Source organism: Setaria italica, chromosome I, assembly GCF_000263155.2.
Source record: "Setaria italica strain Yugu1 chromosome I, Setaria_italica_v2.0, whole genome shotgun sequence".
NCBI classification, from domain to species: Eukaryota; Viridiplantae; Streptophyta; class Magnoliopsida; order Poales; family Poaceae; genus Setaria; species Setaria italica.
The window spans coordinates 41,810,704-41,824,872 of NC_028450.1; the positions used below are offsets into that span (position 1 = coordinate 41,810,704).

At 47.2% G+C, this 14,169-nt stretch overlaps 3 protein-coding genes across 3 annotated transcripts; 1 reads left to right on the forward strand and 2 right to left on the reverse strand.

Moving 5' to 3' along the window:
* Positions 1-337: 337 nt before the first annotated feature.
* On the reverse strand, positions 338-6,729 carry LOC101775444 (plant intracellular Ras-group-related LRR protein 6). Its single transcript, XM_004954411.2, has 21 exons — positions 6,531-6,729; positions 6,014-6,077; positions 5,786-5,922; positions 5,612-5,698; positions 4,951-5,026; positions 4,729-4,800; positions 4,578-4,647; positions 4,419-4,496; positions 4,271-4,331; positions 4,102-4,180; positions 3,491-3,581; positions 3,156-3,216; positions 2,994-3,064; positions 2,754-2,827; positions 2,498-2,635; positions 2,303-2,407; positions 1,958-2,082; positions 1,782-1,878; positions 1,532-1,606; positions 1,272-1,327; positions 338-1,028 (listed from the first exon to the last, which is right to left on the reverse strand). Exons 1-21 carry the CDS (start codon positions 6,593-6,595, stop codon positions 953-955), a joined length of 1,758 nt encoding a protein of 585 aa, XP_004954468.1. The 5' UTR covers positions 6,596-6,729; the 3' UTR covers positions 338-952.
* A 1,113-nt stretch (positions 6,730-7,842) lies between these two features.
* LOC101775192 (transcription factor MYB30) lies at positions 7,843-9,691 on the reverse strand. The gene is made up of 2 exons (XM_012845762.1): positions 9,175-9,691; positions 7,843-8,198 (listed from the first exon to the last, which is right to left on the reverse strand). Exons 1-2 carry the CDS (start codon positions 9,689-9,691, stop codon positions 7,843-7,845), a joined length of 873 nt encoding a protein of 290 aa, XP_012701216.1.
* A 1,051-nt stretch (positions 9,692-10,742) lies between these two features.
* Positions 10,743-14,137, forward strand: LOC101775858 (probable prolyl 4-hydroxylase 3). Its single transcript, XM_004954412.4, has 7 exons — positions 10,743-11,166; positions 11,306-11,387; positions 12,179-12,374; positions 12,847-12,976; positions 13,063-13,250; positions 13,418-13,516; positions 13,755-14,137. Exons 1-6 carry the CDS (start codon positions 10,901-10,903, stop codon positions 13,489-13,491), a joined length of 936 nt encoding a protein of 311 aa, XP_004954469.1. The 5' UTR covers positions 10,743-10,900; the 3' UTR covers positions 13,492-13,516; positions 13,755-14,137.
* Positions 14,138-14,169: the final 32 nt, after the last annotated feature.

Below are 14,169 nucleotides of genomic sequence, written 5' to 3' on the forward strand. Positions count from 1 at the left end.
GCAAGGCTGCCGTGCCAGAGGGCCGCCTCCTGCCGCTCTACGGCGCGCCGTCGTTCGGCACAGCGGACCCTCGTCGGAACGGCGGCGGCGGCCACAACGAGAGGCGGCTGCGCTTTGACGTCCGGCCCACGGGCGCCCTCAACAACCTGCACGGGCACCACTACGGTGACCACTGGGGCTGGGTGTTGCACTCCAATGCCGGCTGCCTCATCCGCAGGGCGTTCCTGGCCGAGCAGCTCTGCTTTCTCCTCTTCTAAAATATGCAATTCACGTGCTGCGTTGCTGCTTCAATTCATTCACGTGCAACAACTAGATATGCAACAGTAGATCAAGCCTGTTTCAGTTTCTGTCATCACAAACCTGATGACCGACAATGTATAAAACAGCAAATATATAGATTGTAGAGTATTACAAAATAAAATGGAGGCATGTCCTCGTATCTGAAGATGAGAAGAAAAGGGGATTCAAGAACATCTGGTTACCAGTTCCAATACAACATACACTAGAAGCCGTTCAAAATCCCAGAAAATGCTGACATACACCAGCTGAAAAACACATGCTTTTCACTCCGCAAAGGCTGTAAAATATTGGCCTGCTCAAACTCTGTAGAATGAAGACACGGCTCTGCAGTGCACCTTTCAGACTTCATGCCGTCTCGCGTCTGCCATCTCGTCTAATCTGCAACGTCTCTTCTTGTCTTCTGTTGTGTCTTATTGTATCACCGATTCATAAAGAGTGGGCAGAGACTAGGCTTCAATGAGGAAACATGCAGCACACACAACGAAGAATGCAAAACCACACAAATGATCACAAAACGCACAAGGCAAACCTCACTTCTCATACGAGATCCAAATTCCACACCGGAAAATCGCAAGGGTTAAATATAACATGCAGTGGCCAAGAAACATATGACATTGTTGCACGACTCCTGCAACAATTTGCTCTCGAGACATTATTCAGCAGGCAACTTTTCTTTGAGGTACTTGAGAATTGCTTTCGTTCCTCGCTCCAACAGAGTTCGTCTTATGCTGCACAAGAAAGCAACATGAGGCTGAGCATTCTGACGTTGATCAATCTATCAGCTATATCTTTCCCTTCAAATTCTTCCATCAAGCGCACATTTTTGTTCCAGGGATTTATCACATAGCACCACCACATCATACGGCTATTATCTGTGTTTCTGTAATTTTTGGTACCACGCTTCTACATGCCAAGTTCCTTTATTCAACATAAGTATATGATCAAATCAGAGATGGAGGTTAAATTCTTACCTTCTTAGCGGATTCCCGTCAAGTTTCAACACTTGAAGGTTAGGCTCAAGCAATCCCTGCAGAGAAAAGCATCCACAAAAGAAGATTCAGTGAGATTGAGGAACGCACAACTCATGAGCAGGAAGTATTTTTCACTTCATGCCAGTACATGTTAGTTTATCACAATCAATTTGGTTGCAATGATAGGGTTCAAATGTTTTAAGTTGTCCAGAACAACTGCTATAGAACAGTAAATACCAAAACGAGGGGGAGAAAAATACCAGCTCTGCTGGGAGCGCTGTTATATTGTTGTCTGACAGGTCAAGCTCAATCAGAGCAGTGAAATTCTTTATACCCTGTTCAAGTGCAGTTCAGTCAGCATATGCAGAATTGAAAAGGGGCCACTAACAGCTGCTTACAACATTTCCAAATAAACATTTCGAGTTTCAAAACCAGTATCAGGAAATCAAAAGGAATTTTATTAAAACTACCAAAATCCTGCATCCCTTGCCAAGAAATCCTAACAATTACCTCTGGTACAGTTGTGAGGTTATTCTGACTCAGGTCAAGAATCCGGAGCTGTTTTAAGCCCAACAAACCATTAGGAAATTCATGGAGTTTCATTCGTCTGCTCAGAGATAGAGAAAGATAAATAAGCTTTCTTCTTCTAATAGTTGTAGTTTAGAAGGCTGTGCGTATGTTCCAACCTTAGGTAGAGCTCCTGCAGCTGTGGCGACGCAGAAACTGCAGAAGGTTCAGGTAGTGCTGAAGCATTGCCACTTAAATCAAGCACTTCAAGTTTCGACAGAGACAAAAGATCAGTGGATGATATCTACAATAAAAGTAAACACATATAGCGTTAAGAAATGTTTGAAATGATGGATATTACCATATATTTGCACGTAATATTGAAGTATGTTTTTTTAAAGTCAATACTGCTTTCACTTTGTACTATCAACCTGCCTTAGCTCTCTGGAGCATTAAGTGGCTAGAACTATACTATGTGATCCTGCTTATTTTCCATCGCAAAAAAGAAATGACAGTTCAGTTACCTCTGCCAAGGAATTATTGTCCAGCTTTAAGGAAGACAGACTGGTAAGGGAGGATATCACTGTGTGCGGCCACCTTTTTATTTTGTTATTTGACAACACTAAGGACTGAAAAAGAGAGGCAAAGGCTAAGAAATTCAGGCTGAGCATGATTAATAATACTACAAGATGACAATATCTCCTTGTTCAGATACACACTTGAAGTGATGAACATAATGACAGCTCGTTTGGCAGATCTTCTATTGAATTTTTAGAAAGATCCAGTTTCACCACATCACTTGTCTCCCACGCCACAGCTGGTACACTGGTCACACCAAGACTGCTCAAGTTCAACTCCTGGTATGATATTATCAGCAGTCATGTGAGAACCAATTCATTTAAGAAGAAAAGAAAAGGGAAAGGAAGATATATCTTGTGATATCACATATATGTTGACAAAATAATTGAAGCACACCTTTGAAGATAAGGACAATCGCCTCGCTGCAGCAATTTGGTCATCTTTTGTTGGAGTGCTTGTGCTTCCAGATCCTGATGCAGGGCAGGAAATATTTCTAAGGATCATTTCAGTGATCGAGAAATGATTCTCAAATCCAAATAATCCAAGGTATTGCATGCTCCAAATAAACAATGGACAACATAAAATGTTGCTATCACAGATGAAATGCACACATGTTGACTAAGCCTTTTCAATTACCTTCCTCATCAGATGAAAGCCGACTTCGCAGAAACTTCAGTAATGTAGTTGTTGGTCCGGAAACCAATGAACTGGGAACATAGTATATTAATTTTGGAAGCTTAACAGGGATTCCTGGCAACCAATTTACGGAACAGTAGGAGAAACAGGGATAATACGTACCTTCTAAGTGTTCTCATAGGATTTCCAGTAAGCAGAAGCCTTCTGAGGGTAGTCATTTTACCTTGAGTAGGGCATGGAGTTCCAGAATTAGGATTTTCAATTAGGCGGTAATATAAATCAGGTCCTTAAAGCATACACTTATAACTCATGCAAGAATTCAGATAAATAATCTGTCCAATACATAAAGAGAGACAGAGAGGAATGCATAACATAAGCACAGATGTGCTTACATTTCTATGCAAACAAACAGAACCATTGCATAGTGATTCTAAACAAAGCAGGCAAACAGCAGCAATGGTGTTATGGAAAGCAACGTTGCACAGAATAGAACAAACCTAGTTCAGCTGGTAGACCAGATAATGAGTTATTCGATAGATCAAGGAAAGATAGTTTGAGGTTGCATGCTCCAACAGGGTACTCCTTTAGCTGGTAAAAGTAGCATATCCATCAGATAAAGGAAAAGGAAAAATGAACTGCTAATTGTTTCTGTTTATTGAAAGGCACATATGCTACTATGCTAGTAGGGTTTGTTGCAGGATACTCCTTGGCACAAATAAAATGTAGCATACCCTTACTTGGGCTAAAAGGCTTTGTAGTTGTTGCTGTACATATGACACTATGAAAAAAAAACTAATCGTTTCTCATAGTCCAAAGTTGTAACAGATAATTTTGTTGTGAAAGCCATCATAAAGTGACAGGTGGGAATAAAATTCCATTTGAACACATAAGTAACCTAACTAACAAGATCTCAAGAGCGTTGAATTCCGGGAGTTGTTGAAATTCATGTTCTGACCCGGATTCAAAGCATGGCACCTTCTTAGAATAAAGCCCCGGGGGAGTCTCCCCCCGTGGTTGAGTTTTTTTTAAACGATGTGGGTTCAATGTCTACAAGTGTACCAGGGGAACAAAGAGAAGATCAAATTGACATATAACAGATGGATCGAACCTGATTAGAATGGAGATCAAGTATTCCTAATTTTGATAGTGTGCCAATATCAGCTGGTATTGAAGACAACAAGTTATTTCTGGAACACAAAACAGAGAAGGTGAATTTACATCACAGAAAGTTAAATGCAAAGCAAAAAAGGTAAATATCTCATGAGCAGAGAACCAACCCCATATAGAGCTCAGCTAAAGAAGAGCAACCCTTTATGGAAGGAGGAATTGATGTTATTTCTGACATAGAAAAGGTAGGAAGCCATCACTCTAGTGACGATTAAAACTTCAGAACATGCACATGTGACAACATGGTAGATAACTCACTATTCTGATGCATGTCCAGGCGAATAAGTTTTGAAAGTGCTCCAATACTATCCGGGGTGGTTGTAAGTAGATTTTTTGCTGTAAGGATCTGAATGTTAGTTTAGTGCAAACTTGATTGAACCACATAATTTCAACAGATCTTTTTGTATTTCTGCCTACCAAGATTTAGCTCTGTGAGCATTGTCCATGACGCAAACATGTTTTCAGAAACCGTCACAAGCTTGTTACCCTGATAATTTGCAGCGGTTTAGTTTTAACACGCAATTGAATACGAAAGGAATAGTTTTGACATTCTGTGAGTAGTTTTTACCTCTAGATCCAATTTACTTAACTTGGAACAGCCAAGTATGTCTGGTATTCTTGATATGTTGTTGTTCGATGCCTGCACACAATGTATACATTATTTTGTGCATGTGTAGACTAGAGAGTGAACAAGGAAGTGATAAACTGGCAACTGATCAGGTGCAGGACCAATAAACCAGATGAGCCTATGTCGATTGTCGAAAATAAGAATACATCCACTGGAACTTACCTTGAGTTCCAACAAGTCCGGACATTTGGCAAGGCTAGATGGAAGCTCAGTAAGGCAATTGTTTGAGAAATCAACCCTGGCAAAGCATGGCATATAATAAGTGAATATTAAGTATCACGCATTGCTTCTACTTTTTACATGATATGCTAATCAACATCAGCTATGCACTTTGTGAACACAAAAAAGGTGGAGCGCAGGAGCGGTAGGAAAAAAAAAAAGAGTTCACTTTCAAAAGCATCAACTGTTACTACGAGCGAGTTAACATTTCATGAGTTATAGTGCTAATATGAAACAAATTGCCCAAGCATTCTGACTTGATCATCATCACAAGCAAGGGAATGACAACAAAGCATCTTTTGCAGTGAGAGATCTAACAGTTGCATAAACTGATAATCCTATTACTGGCCTATTGGTTAGTAGCCTAGGTAGCACCGTTCTGTGCATATCTTGACAAAGATAAGATCTGTTGTCATTTTCAGGTAACTGTGATTCCAACAAAAGGGATGAGATATAAACTCCGCAAAAAAACATGAAAACTGTAGGATATTTAAATTGCAACAACACAGTACAAAATTAGACTAAATTAATTGGAGTAAACAAAAAAGTACATAATTGTCATAATCATAACTGAAGTAAACATAAAGGTACATAATGAGCTTACTTGACTAGAGCAGTAGCCAGACCAATCTCTTCGGGCAGAGTGTTTATTTGATTAAAAGATACATCCAGCGATTTTAGCAATGGAAGGCTGCATGAAAGAAGATTACCAAAAAAAAAGCATCATTAATGGTCCATATATAAAAATGAAATTAGTCAATAAGGACAGTGTGCATACTCTCCGATAGCTGCTGGAAGGGAAGATATCTTGTTGTGGCTTATATTTAGCACAACAAGTGAAGACAAATTTCTAAGGTCTTCTCTTAACACCTCAAGATTATTGTGAGCCAGTATGAGCTTCTGGAGGTCCACTCCCTGAAAAACCAGCGCATGATCTGGTTACCTATATTGCTTGTAGCCCGGAGTAGCACCACACAGTGATCGTGCACTGAGCATATTATATTACCTCCCACCATTTCTCATCCTGGCTGCCTGTGTCCAAGTTGTTGTACACTTCCTTGGGTATCTCCCTGAAGGGTGAGGTGGAAAAGTAGTGTGAGCAGCAGGGTAGCCATAACAGCAGCAAAGGATGTAACGTGTATCCTTTAGGTAGGAAACGAGAAGAATTTTGATCTAGGAGCAAGCCAGGCAGAACAGTTTGACACGTTCAAGGAAGAGATGCCATTTTATCTTTACGTGAGAGTGCTAAGTACGATTAAAGAGAATATACTACTATAGTGTTAAACGCATTGGCGCATTGGTAGCATCATTGTTAATTCACTCGAACTGAGCAGAGGCCAGCAACACCAGTTCCAGCGGGTTGCCTATACACAAATCCAAAATGCCCGTATGCGATCCCCCGGAAGGAGATAATCGGTCAAAGCGCGAGCTCGATAGCCGGTGGGATTGGATGGGATCCAGCTGAAACGGATCGGAATCTGAAGGATGGAGGAGCTGAGAGAGGTGCGAGATGAGATTTTGACCTGAGGGAGCGATTGGAGAGGTTGAGGGAGCCGGACTCCCTGGCGGACTTGAGGATCCGGTCCATGGAGGCCCCGGTGCCTTGCGGAAGAAGCTTCCAGATGGTTCTCGAAGGTTGGCTCAGATCGCCATTGAGATTTGATTTGGGGTGCTCTGCTCTGCTACGTGGGGAGTTTGGAAGGCGGGCAGGGACCCTTCTCCTCCCGATCCCAACAGTTTTAGGGATATCTAATTAATAATTATTTGCCAGGTAAGGGACGGTCACTCCTTCAAAAGTCACTTTTACAATTTCATCTAGCCCTTGTTCTCTTACCTCCAAACTCCCAACTTTAACACTATGCAAAAAGAAGATTCCCCATCACATCAAACTTGCGGTACATGCATGGAGTACTAAATGTAGACGAAATCAAAAACTATTTGCACAGTTTTGTTGTACTTTGCGAGACGAATCTTTTGAGCCTAATTAGTCAATATTTGGACAATAATTCACAAATACAAACGAAACGCTACAGTGTTGCTACAGTAATTTAGCACCTCCCAAATTCGCGAAGTAAACAAGGGCCTAATTTTTGCCACCGAAGAGAACTTTTAGTTACACAATCGTCATTTTGAGCTCCGTGGCACGCCATGTCACGGTTCCACACTGTACACCGCTCGCAAAAAGATCCCGGTGCCCCTGGCCTTATCCTCTAGTACCTACGCGTCGCGTCCCTGTCCGGACCCGAGCCTCGGCCTTTCTTGCGCCGCCGCCACCGCTGCTGTTCTCGCGCCTCTCGTTCCCCAGCTAGCGCCAGCGCCCCCTATCCACCCGACCTCGCGGCCCCTCCTCACTCTTGCCCACTTCAACCCGCCGCCACTACTCAGCCTCAAGGTCTCCGACTCCAACGACTCCCCCCCGACGCCTCCCACGCGCACGCTCGTCACCACAGCAACCACGCCCACCACACCCCGTGTCGCCGCTGCTCCTGGGGCCGCGGGCCCTGATTGGCTCGCTCGCACTTGTGTGGCGTTCGGTGTGTTTGGCGGCGCGGCGATAGACCAGGCTGGGCGACGCAAGAGCTGCCTGCGGCCGCAAGGGTCCGACAAGTCCTTGTCGCAGCTGGGATCGGGGGCACTGGAGGAGGTGGTCGTGAAGATCGACGGGAATGGAAATGGGCAGGCCCCGTTCTCCTTCCACGGCACAGATGGCAGCGGCGTGGGTGGCCGGGGAAGGGTGGGGAATGCGACCCCCAGTCCCAACTCCACGGCGAGCAGGCTGAGGTCGAGCGAGGCCAGCTCGCCACGGTCCCTGGTAGAGGTGTGGCGGGAGGGGAGCTACGAGTTTTGGAACAACGATGGCGCCGGTTGTGCCGATGGGCAGCCCGCCGGCACCGAGGCGTTCAGCTTCAAGAACCGCCCGCCGCAGTCACCGTCGAATGCGCTGTCCCCTTCGCTGTCTCCGTAGCAGCAATAGCAGCAGGCGAGCGCCGTGACGGAAGGTGGCGGCGTGGACCCGCCCACACGGCTCATCGGGAACTTCCTCCGGAAGCAGTTCGCGTCCAGCGCTGAGAAGTTGCTCGACCTCGACCTGGAGATGGAGGAGCTCGGGAGGACGGCGTAGTTGCGCGAGCAGCCGTCCTTCTCGTTAGAACGCTTGAAGTCATCGGGGATGACATGACTTGCCCATGGGACTAGACTTTTTGCCGGACATTAGCCCTGTGAAGAGCTTTGCCCCGTGGAGCAGAGGGTGGCGGTGCTGGGAGCAGAGGATGACGAGGAGCAGAGGGCCCAATGCGGTCGCAACAGCTGGAGGTGCAAGAAGGGTGGGTCCCACCAGTCATAGAGATAGGAGGGAGGAAGAGAGCAAACACTTAGGCTTGGAGGAAGAGATGCAGGGGCAGAAGGGTCATTTTATATAGCGAATCCATACTGGCACGATGAGGTGGCTTGACAAATCAACAAAAATGGCAAATATGTTGCTAAAACTTCTCTCCGGTGGTAAAAATGTAGATGGAATTCTAAAAGTAGATTTTGAAGGAACGCCATTTCTTACGGTGGCAAATAATTAGATATCCCATAGTTTTATGTCACGTCACCAATTTTGAGAGGAGAAGTTTCATCCCCATAATACTCATGAGGCACGATTACCTAGTTCCCAATCTTAATAACTGTTACCGAGACTGCCCTAATCCCGTTTCACCATCCAAATACTCCCATTTATTAATTTATGCTTGTTTAATTCCAGCCTGTAACAGCCGCTTTTTTTTTCCCGAGGAAACAGCCGCTGCTTTTGCTTTCCTTGCACACACACACTGTTGGAGAAGACGAAGAACTGTATTGGGCTGGGCCGCTAGACTCGTTTTGGTTCGATAAGTTCCGAGTTGCGACACGGCCCAAGGCATCAATCCCTTCCTTTTTCGTCATCAGCCCTCTAGTGCTACTGCAAGGATCAATGTGTTGCTGCTCAAGACAAACAGAGGTTTCGTTTCGCTCCTACGATCAATGTTTGGCGTGGATAAAAACAAAAGAAATAAGGAAATATTCTCCCATTGATGTATCGTATCAACTGCAAAATATGATTCATCCAATAAAAATCCCAGAATTTATATATTTATAAAGAGAGAATTATACACGGACAGAGGCAACTAGCTAGGGATTAGATTATACAGCAACTAGCTTGAAAGGTTGCAGGAAGCTGGGATGTGCCCGCGCAGGTGAACAATCCTGCTGCGAGTGCGAGGGACGCGCCTGCATCCGTCCATGGGGCAGGAGGTGGGGGCCGCGGCCTCCACAGCTTGCTCAGGAACGCGTCGCTGTCCCGGAGCTCCCTCCAGCGTCGCCTCATGGCGCGCGACGTGCGCCCGTGGACGGCCCGGCTGATGTCCCTCCATCGGCCGGCGTGGCGGACGTAGAGGCGCGCGAGGTCGTCGTCGTCGCGGGCGGTGAATGGCCGGTGGTAGACGTCGCGGGCGAGGTGGTGGCGCCACCGGTCGCGGCACTGCCTGGACGACCGCCCCGTCAGCAGGGACGCGGCCACGCGGCGCCAGTGGCGGCAGCCGTGCTCCCTGGCGAGGCGCTCCAGGCGCGCGTCCTCCTCGGCCGTCCACGCCGGCGGCGGCCTGATGCGGAGGACCGGCGCCGCTGCCGAGGGCGCCAAGCCGGCGGCGGCGGAGGCGGAGGCCATCGCTGGTCGACGTCCGCTGGCCTGTCGCCCTGCAACCGCAACAACTCGCAATCAATTATGTGCCGGCTGTTGCGGGGAGGGCAGGGGCCCGGCAAGCAATATAAAGGAGAGCCCGCGGCTGCGCATCCATGGACGGACTCGGACTCGGACTCGGTGCTCCTCCAGCGATTCCGATCCACACGGCTCCCTCGGATTATGCATTGGGGCCCGATTCCAGCCGCGATCGGAATGTTGGAATCTGGCAGATTTCTTTGGTGGTGATTCTGATTTTTTTGCGGTGCTCGGAGGAGGCTTCCCGCCGGCGGCGCGGCCATCTCCTCGGCGCGCGGCTGATACGGAGGCGATCAAGAGAGGTGGAGGGCGGACTGGGTGAATCGCGGCCGCAGGTGCAGGATCCAACAGACGAGAGCCACCCAAGGGGTGGACGGTAGATGATCTACCGTCCGCCCTGTCCGTCGCCATGCGCGCTTCAAGCCGCCGCTGCCCGGAGCCTGGGCGCCGCAGCATCTCGGCTGGCTGCTGCGTGGACCGGGAAATGCGGCCGCCCGCGGCTGAGGCCCTCCGGGACGGCGTGGCGTCGGACGGCTGTCCGATCTCCTGGGTGGCGACCAGGCCAGGAGAAGTCACCGGCATTGAAGAGTTCGGGCACAACAGTGCTGCTCGCTTCCCTTAAAACAGGACACAGCTCGCTGGCGCAAGCGATGGCTGCCGCCGACCGATTGATGGCGAGATCACCGTGAGAGTCCGCCGCCATGTTCCAGCGCGAACGTGCTCACCTTGGAGTGCGCGGCCATCTCTTGGCTCTTCGGTGATGGCGCTCACGGCTGATACGGATGCATGGTGTCCCCGATTTCCCGGCCAGCTTCGTCGTCGTGCGAGGAACAAGCGCCTCTGCTGGGCGTGCACGCCACATCTCTGCAGACTGCCGCATGGAATGCACAGAGTCCAGTGCGGTGGCGTATGTGACTGGAGGCGGAGGAGGCGCGGCGCACACGGTTTTGGGCTTTTGGCAAGGACAGGAAGAAATCCACGGGTCGGGGACGAGCGGCGCGCACGTGCGCGACCACGCAGCGGGGCCGGGGCCACTGCAGTCGCCGCCCGCGAGGAAAAGGAAACCAGTGAACCCGACGCGGGCAGAAAGCGACACGCCTGTCTCGCTCCCCCCACCTCCCGCGCGGAAGATCCCCGTCGCCACCCGCCTCCCCCACCATGGCGCCGTCGCGCCCGCTCATGCGCGGGATCCGCCCGCCGCGCGTCTTCCCCACCCGCGCCGGCCGCGCCTCCCCGTACGCCCTCGCGCTCACCGCCCTGCTCCTCGTCTCCGCCTTCCTCCTCGCGCTCATCGCCTTCGGGGTCTTCTCGCTCCCCGTGTCAGCGCCCAACGCAGCCACCACGAACGCCGCCGGCGCCGGGGGAGGGGAGACCGAGTCCGCCGACGCCCGGCCCGCGCGCCCGCGCCCCCGCCGCGACCTGGGGTGAGTATTCGCTGCTATTCACCAATCACCATGGGGAGGGGTTTCGTTTCGCATTCCCCACCTGGCGTTCCTTTGGGTCGCTAGATTTGGCTCGATCCGGTGCTGATCCTGCTCATCGTTCCTGTTGTTGCGAGCACAGGGAGGGGCTGGGAGAGCGGGGTGCGCAGTGGACGGAGGTGATCTCGTGGGAGCCCAGGGCATTCGTGTACCACAACTTCCTGGTAACAAATGCCGCGATTGCTCTTATGTTTCAGTTCAACAGTCTCTGATTCTCACGATCCAGATGGATTATCATCATGCCATGTGAAGTATACAAAGTCTTTTTTCTGAACTGATAGCGCTGGGTGGTAGTGCTGCTAAAGTTGGATCTGGAAATAACAATGCTTACCTAGTCACCTTATGACTGACGAATGGGTTTGAGGATGAATTTGACACCCGTACTGCATTGAGTTCAATCGCATATCAATGAAACAGAAAGGCTAGAGTTCTGGTACTAGGCCTTCATTTCTGCTAGCACACCTCTATTTTGTGGTGTGGGTTATTAGCTGACACATGGGAGAACTTGCGTGTAAATTATGCAAACTAGTACTTAAAATGCAGGGGAAGGCTTGTCTGATCCCATGCGTGGATTTAGGCAGGGAGCAAGTTGCTTCGGATGGAAGAACTCATGTATCATCTCATCTGTGTTGATATATTCTTTTGCTTGTTGTTGTACATCAGCACTATTGAAATGCAAGTACATTTGACTTAGGGATTCTAATTGATACCTTCTTTTAGGTTGACCTTGCTGGTTGTGCAATTCTATATCTTATCGTCTACTAAGGGAAAACATCTCAGTTGTTCTCTCTATTAAATTGTCCATATTTATGCATATCGTGCAATTTGTAGCTAGTGTTTATTAAGTATTAACTGCTTTTTTGCCCATCTTTTTTTTGGTAACTTGTCAGTTCATCACCCAATGTTGATGATTATTTGACTATGAGGATTTCTGATAGTTTGTTCTGTTCATTAGTCTAAGGAAGAGTGCGAGTACCTAATTGGATTAGCCAAGCCTCACATGGTAAAATCAACGGTTGTTGATAGCACCACTGGCAAAAGCAAGGACAGCAGGGTTCGTACAAGTTCAGGCATGTTTCTTCAAAGAGGAAGAGACAAGGTTATTCGAACAATTGAGAAGAGGATAGCAGATTTCACCTTCATACCTGTAGGTATGTGATTTTTTTGGTATTTACTGTATTGCCATATTCTTCAGGAACGAACTTCGTGCTTAGTGTGATCTTAAAAATGATGAAGTAAACTGTTGTGTACATAGAACTGTCACCCATATGGCACACCATCGTGCCTGTTAGTGTGTGATTTTCAAATATACTATATGGCTATATTCTTCACGAACAAGCTCCGTGCTTATTGCAATCTTAAAAATGACAGAAAAACTGTGGTGTCCGTGTCCATAGAACTGTCACCCAGAAATCACATAGCATAGTCTGATTGTTATATGTGTCTCCTTAGTTGTTAGTTAGGAATGACACTACGCATATAACAGAGTTTTATCAGCATGTTGGTATTACCGGTTGGATGAGGAGATGCAGTGTAATGATGTATCTCCCAACTTGTTTATTTTTTATCATCTGAACTGAGGCACTATGCTGTCGAATCATATTAATTCATGCTGGATTGCAGAACACGGTGAGGGACTCCAAGTGCTGCATTATGAAGTTGGGCAGAAGTATGAGCCTCACTTTGATTATTTTCTTGATGAGTTCAACACCAAGAATGGTGGTCAGAGGATGGCTACTCTTCTGATGTATCTGTAAGTATATACATGTACATTTGTTATGTTCTTGTGATGCTAATTAAACGTAATGTATCCTTATAAAATATTTTCAATGGGTACAGATCAGATGTTGAAGAAGGGGGTGAGACTATTTTCCCCGATGCAAATGTGAACAGCAGTTCTTTACCATGGTACAACGAGCTTTCAGAATGTGCCAGAAGAGGTCTTTCCATCAAACCAAAGATGGGAGATGCACTTCTTTTCTATAGCATGAAACCAGATGCCACTCTGGATCCATTAAGTTTACATGGTTAGTCTGATACTTGGAAACATTTGAAGGATGTTAGACCCTTCATTTATGCGCTTTTGTAGTCCTTTTCTTTTTGGAAGTTTATTTTCGTAATCTTTAACTGATGCTGCCCTTGAAGTTGTTTGTATACATTATAAAGTTTTATTTATATCATGGTGGTCTTGCAGGGGGTTGTCCTGTGATTAATGGAAATAAATGGTCGTCAACCAAGTGGATGCATGTCCATGAGTACAAAGCTTGAGCCTTCTAAAGTCAGCTTACCATAGGTACGTGATCTTACTGTGGGTTTTTGTAAGCCTTGTGTTGTTTTGTGAGCAAGCATTTAAATTTGGTCCAAATGTTGCCTTGAGCTTTGAATTGCTCCTACTATCCCTGTACTTATAGATAGATCTATATAGACCTGAGTTTGTCCGCTGCTTGATTTGTTTTACAGGATATTGATCACGTGAAGGTTTTGCTCAAAAAATGTTTAAACTGATCTGCTGCTGCTACTTTCTCCTGCAGATGGATCTCTATGTCCATGCGACTTGTGGTTCTTTCGGGATGGCCACTCACTCATGTATGCTTATAGATCCACTCGAGTTGCATTCTTTACTCCTCGACGGAGATGATGGGGGCAAATAAGCAAGGGGCCTTGCTTGTCCTTGCAGTATTTTTGGGAATGATCCTTGCTGACTTGGCTTTCCTTTTTGGTTTCTTCTCTTGGAGTACCCCAACTATAGAGGAATGATGATGTAGGGTTGGGGTTATAGAATTTGGAATTTTTGTTTTTGTGTGTTACCGGTGATGTTAGTACGAGAATGCTGTATTATTATGGGTATAATATGTGTTACTAATGAATAAAGAGGCCTGGAGCTGTACTGTATTGGACTCAAAACATTTGTGTCGGTGGTGGGTGCTGGAATTGACCTGCAGGTGC

Excerpts from the sequence above, each read along its gene's own strand:
- LOC101775444 (XM_004954411.2), bottom strand. The coding sequence starts at position 6,595 with ATGGACCGGATCCTCAAGTCCGCCAGGGAGTCCGGCTCCCTCAACCTC. Across the intron at positions 5,027-5,611 it reads CTGGCTACTGCTCTAGTCAA|GGTTGATTTCTCAAACAATT; the intron begins GTAAGCTCATTA and ends ATGCTTTGCCAG. Across the intron at positions 2,408-2,497 it reads CATTATGTTCATCACTTCAA|TCCTTAGTGTTGTCAAATAA; the intron begins GTGTGTATCTGA and ends TCTCTTTTTCAG.
- LOC101775192 (XM_012845762.1), bottom strand. The coding sequence starts at position 9,691 with ATGGCCTCCGCCTCCGCCGCCGCCGGCTTGGCGCCCTCGGCAGCGGCG. Across the intron at positions 8,199-9,174 it reads AACCTTTCAAGCTAGTTGCT|TCCCATGGGCAAGTCATGTC; the intron begins GTATAATCTAAT and ends CAAAAAGTCTAG.
- LOC101775858 (XM_004954412.4), top strand. The coding sequence starts at position 10,901 with ATGGCGCCGTCGCGCCCGCTCATGCGCGGGATCCGCCCGCCGCGCGTC. Across the intron at positions 11,388-12,178 it reads TCGTGTACCACAACTTCCTG|TCTAAGGAAGAGTGCGAGTA; the intron begins GTAACAAATGCC and ends TCTGTTCATTAG. Across the intron at positions 13,251-13,417 it reads GGATCCATTAAGTTTACATG|GGGGTTGTCCTGTGATTAAT; the intron begins GTTAGTCTGATA and ends GTGGTCTTGCAG.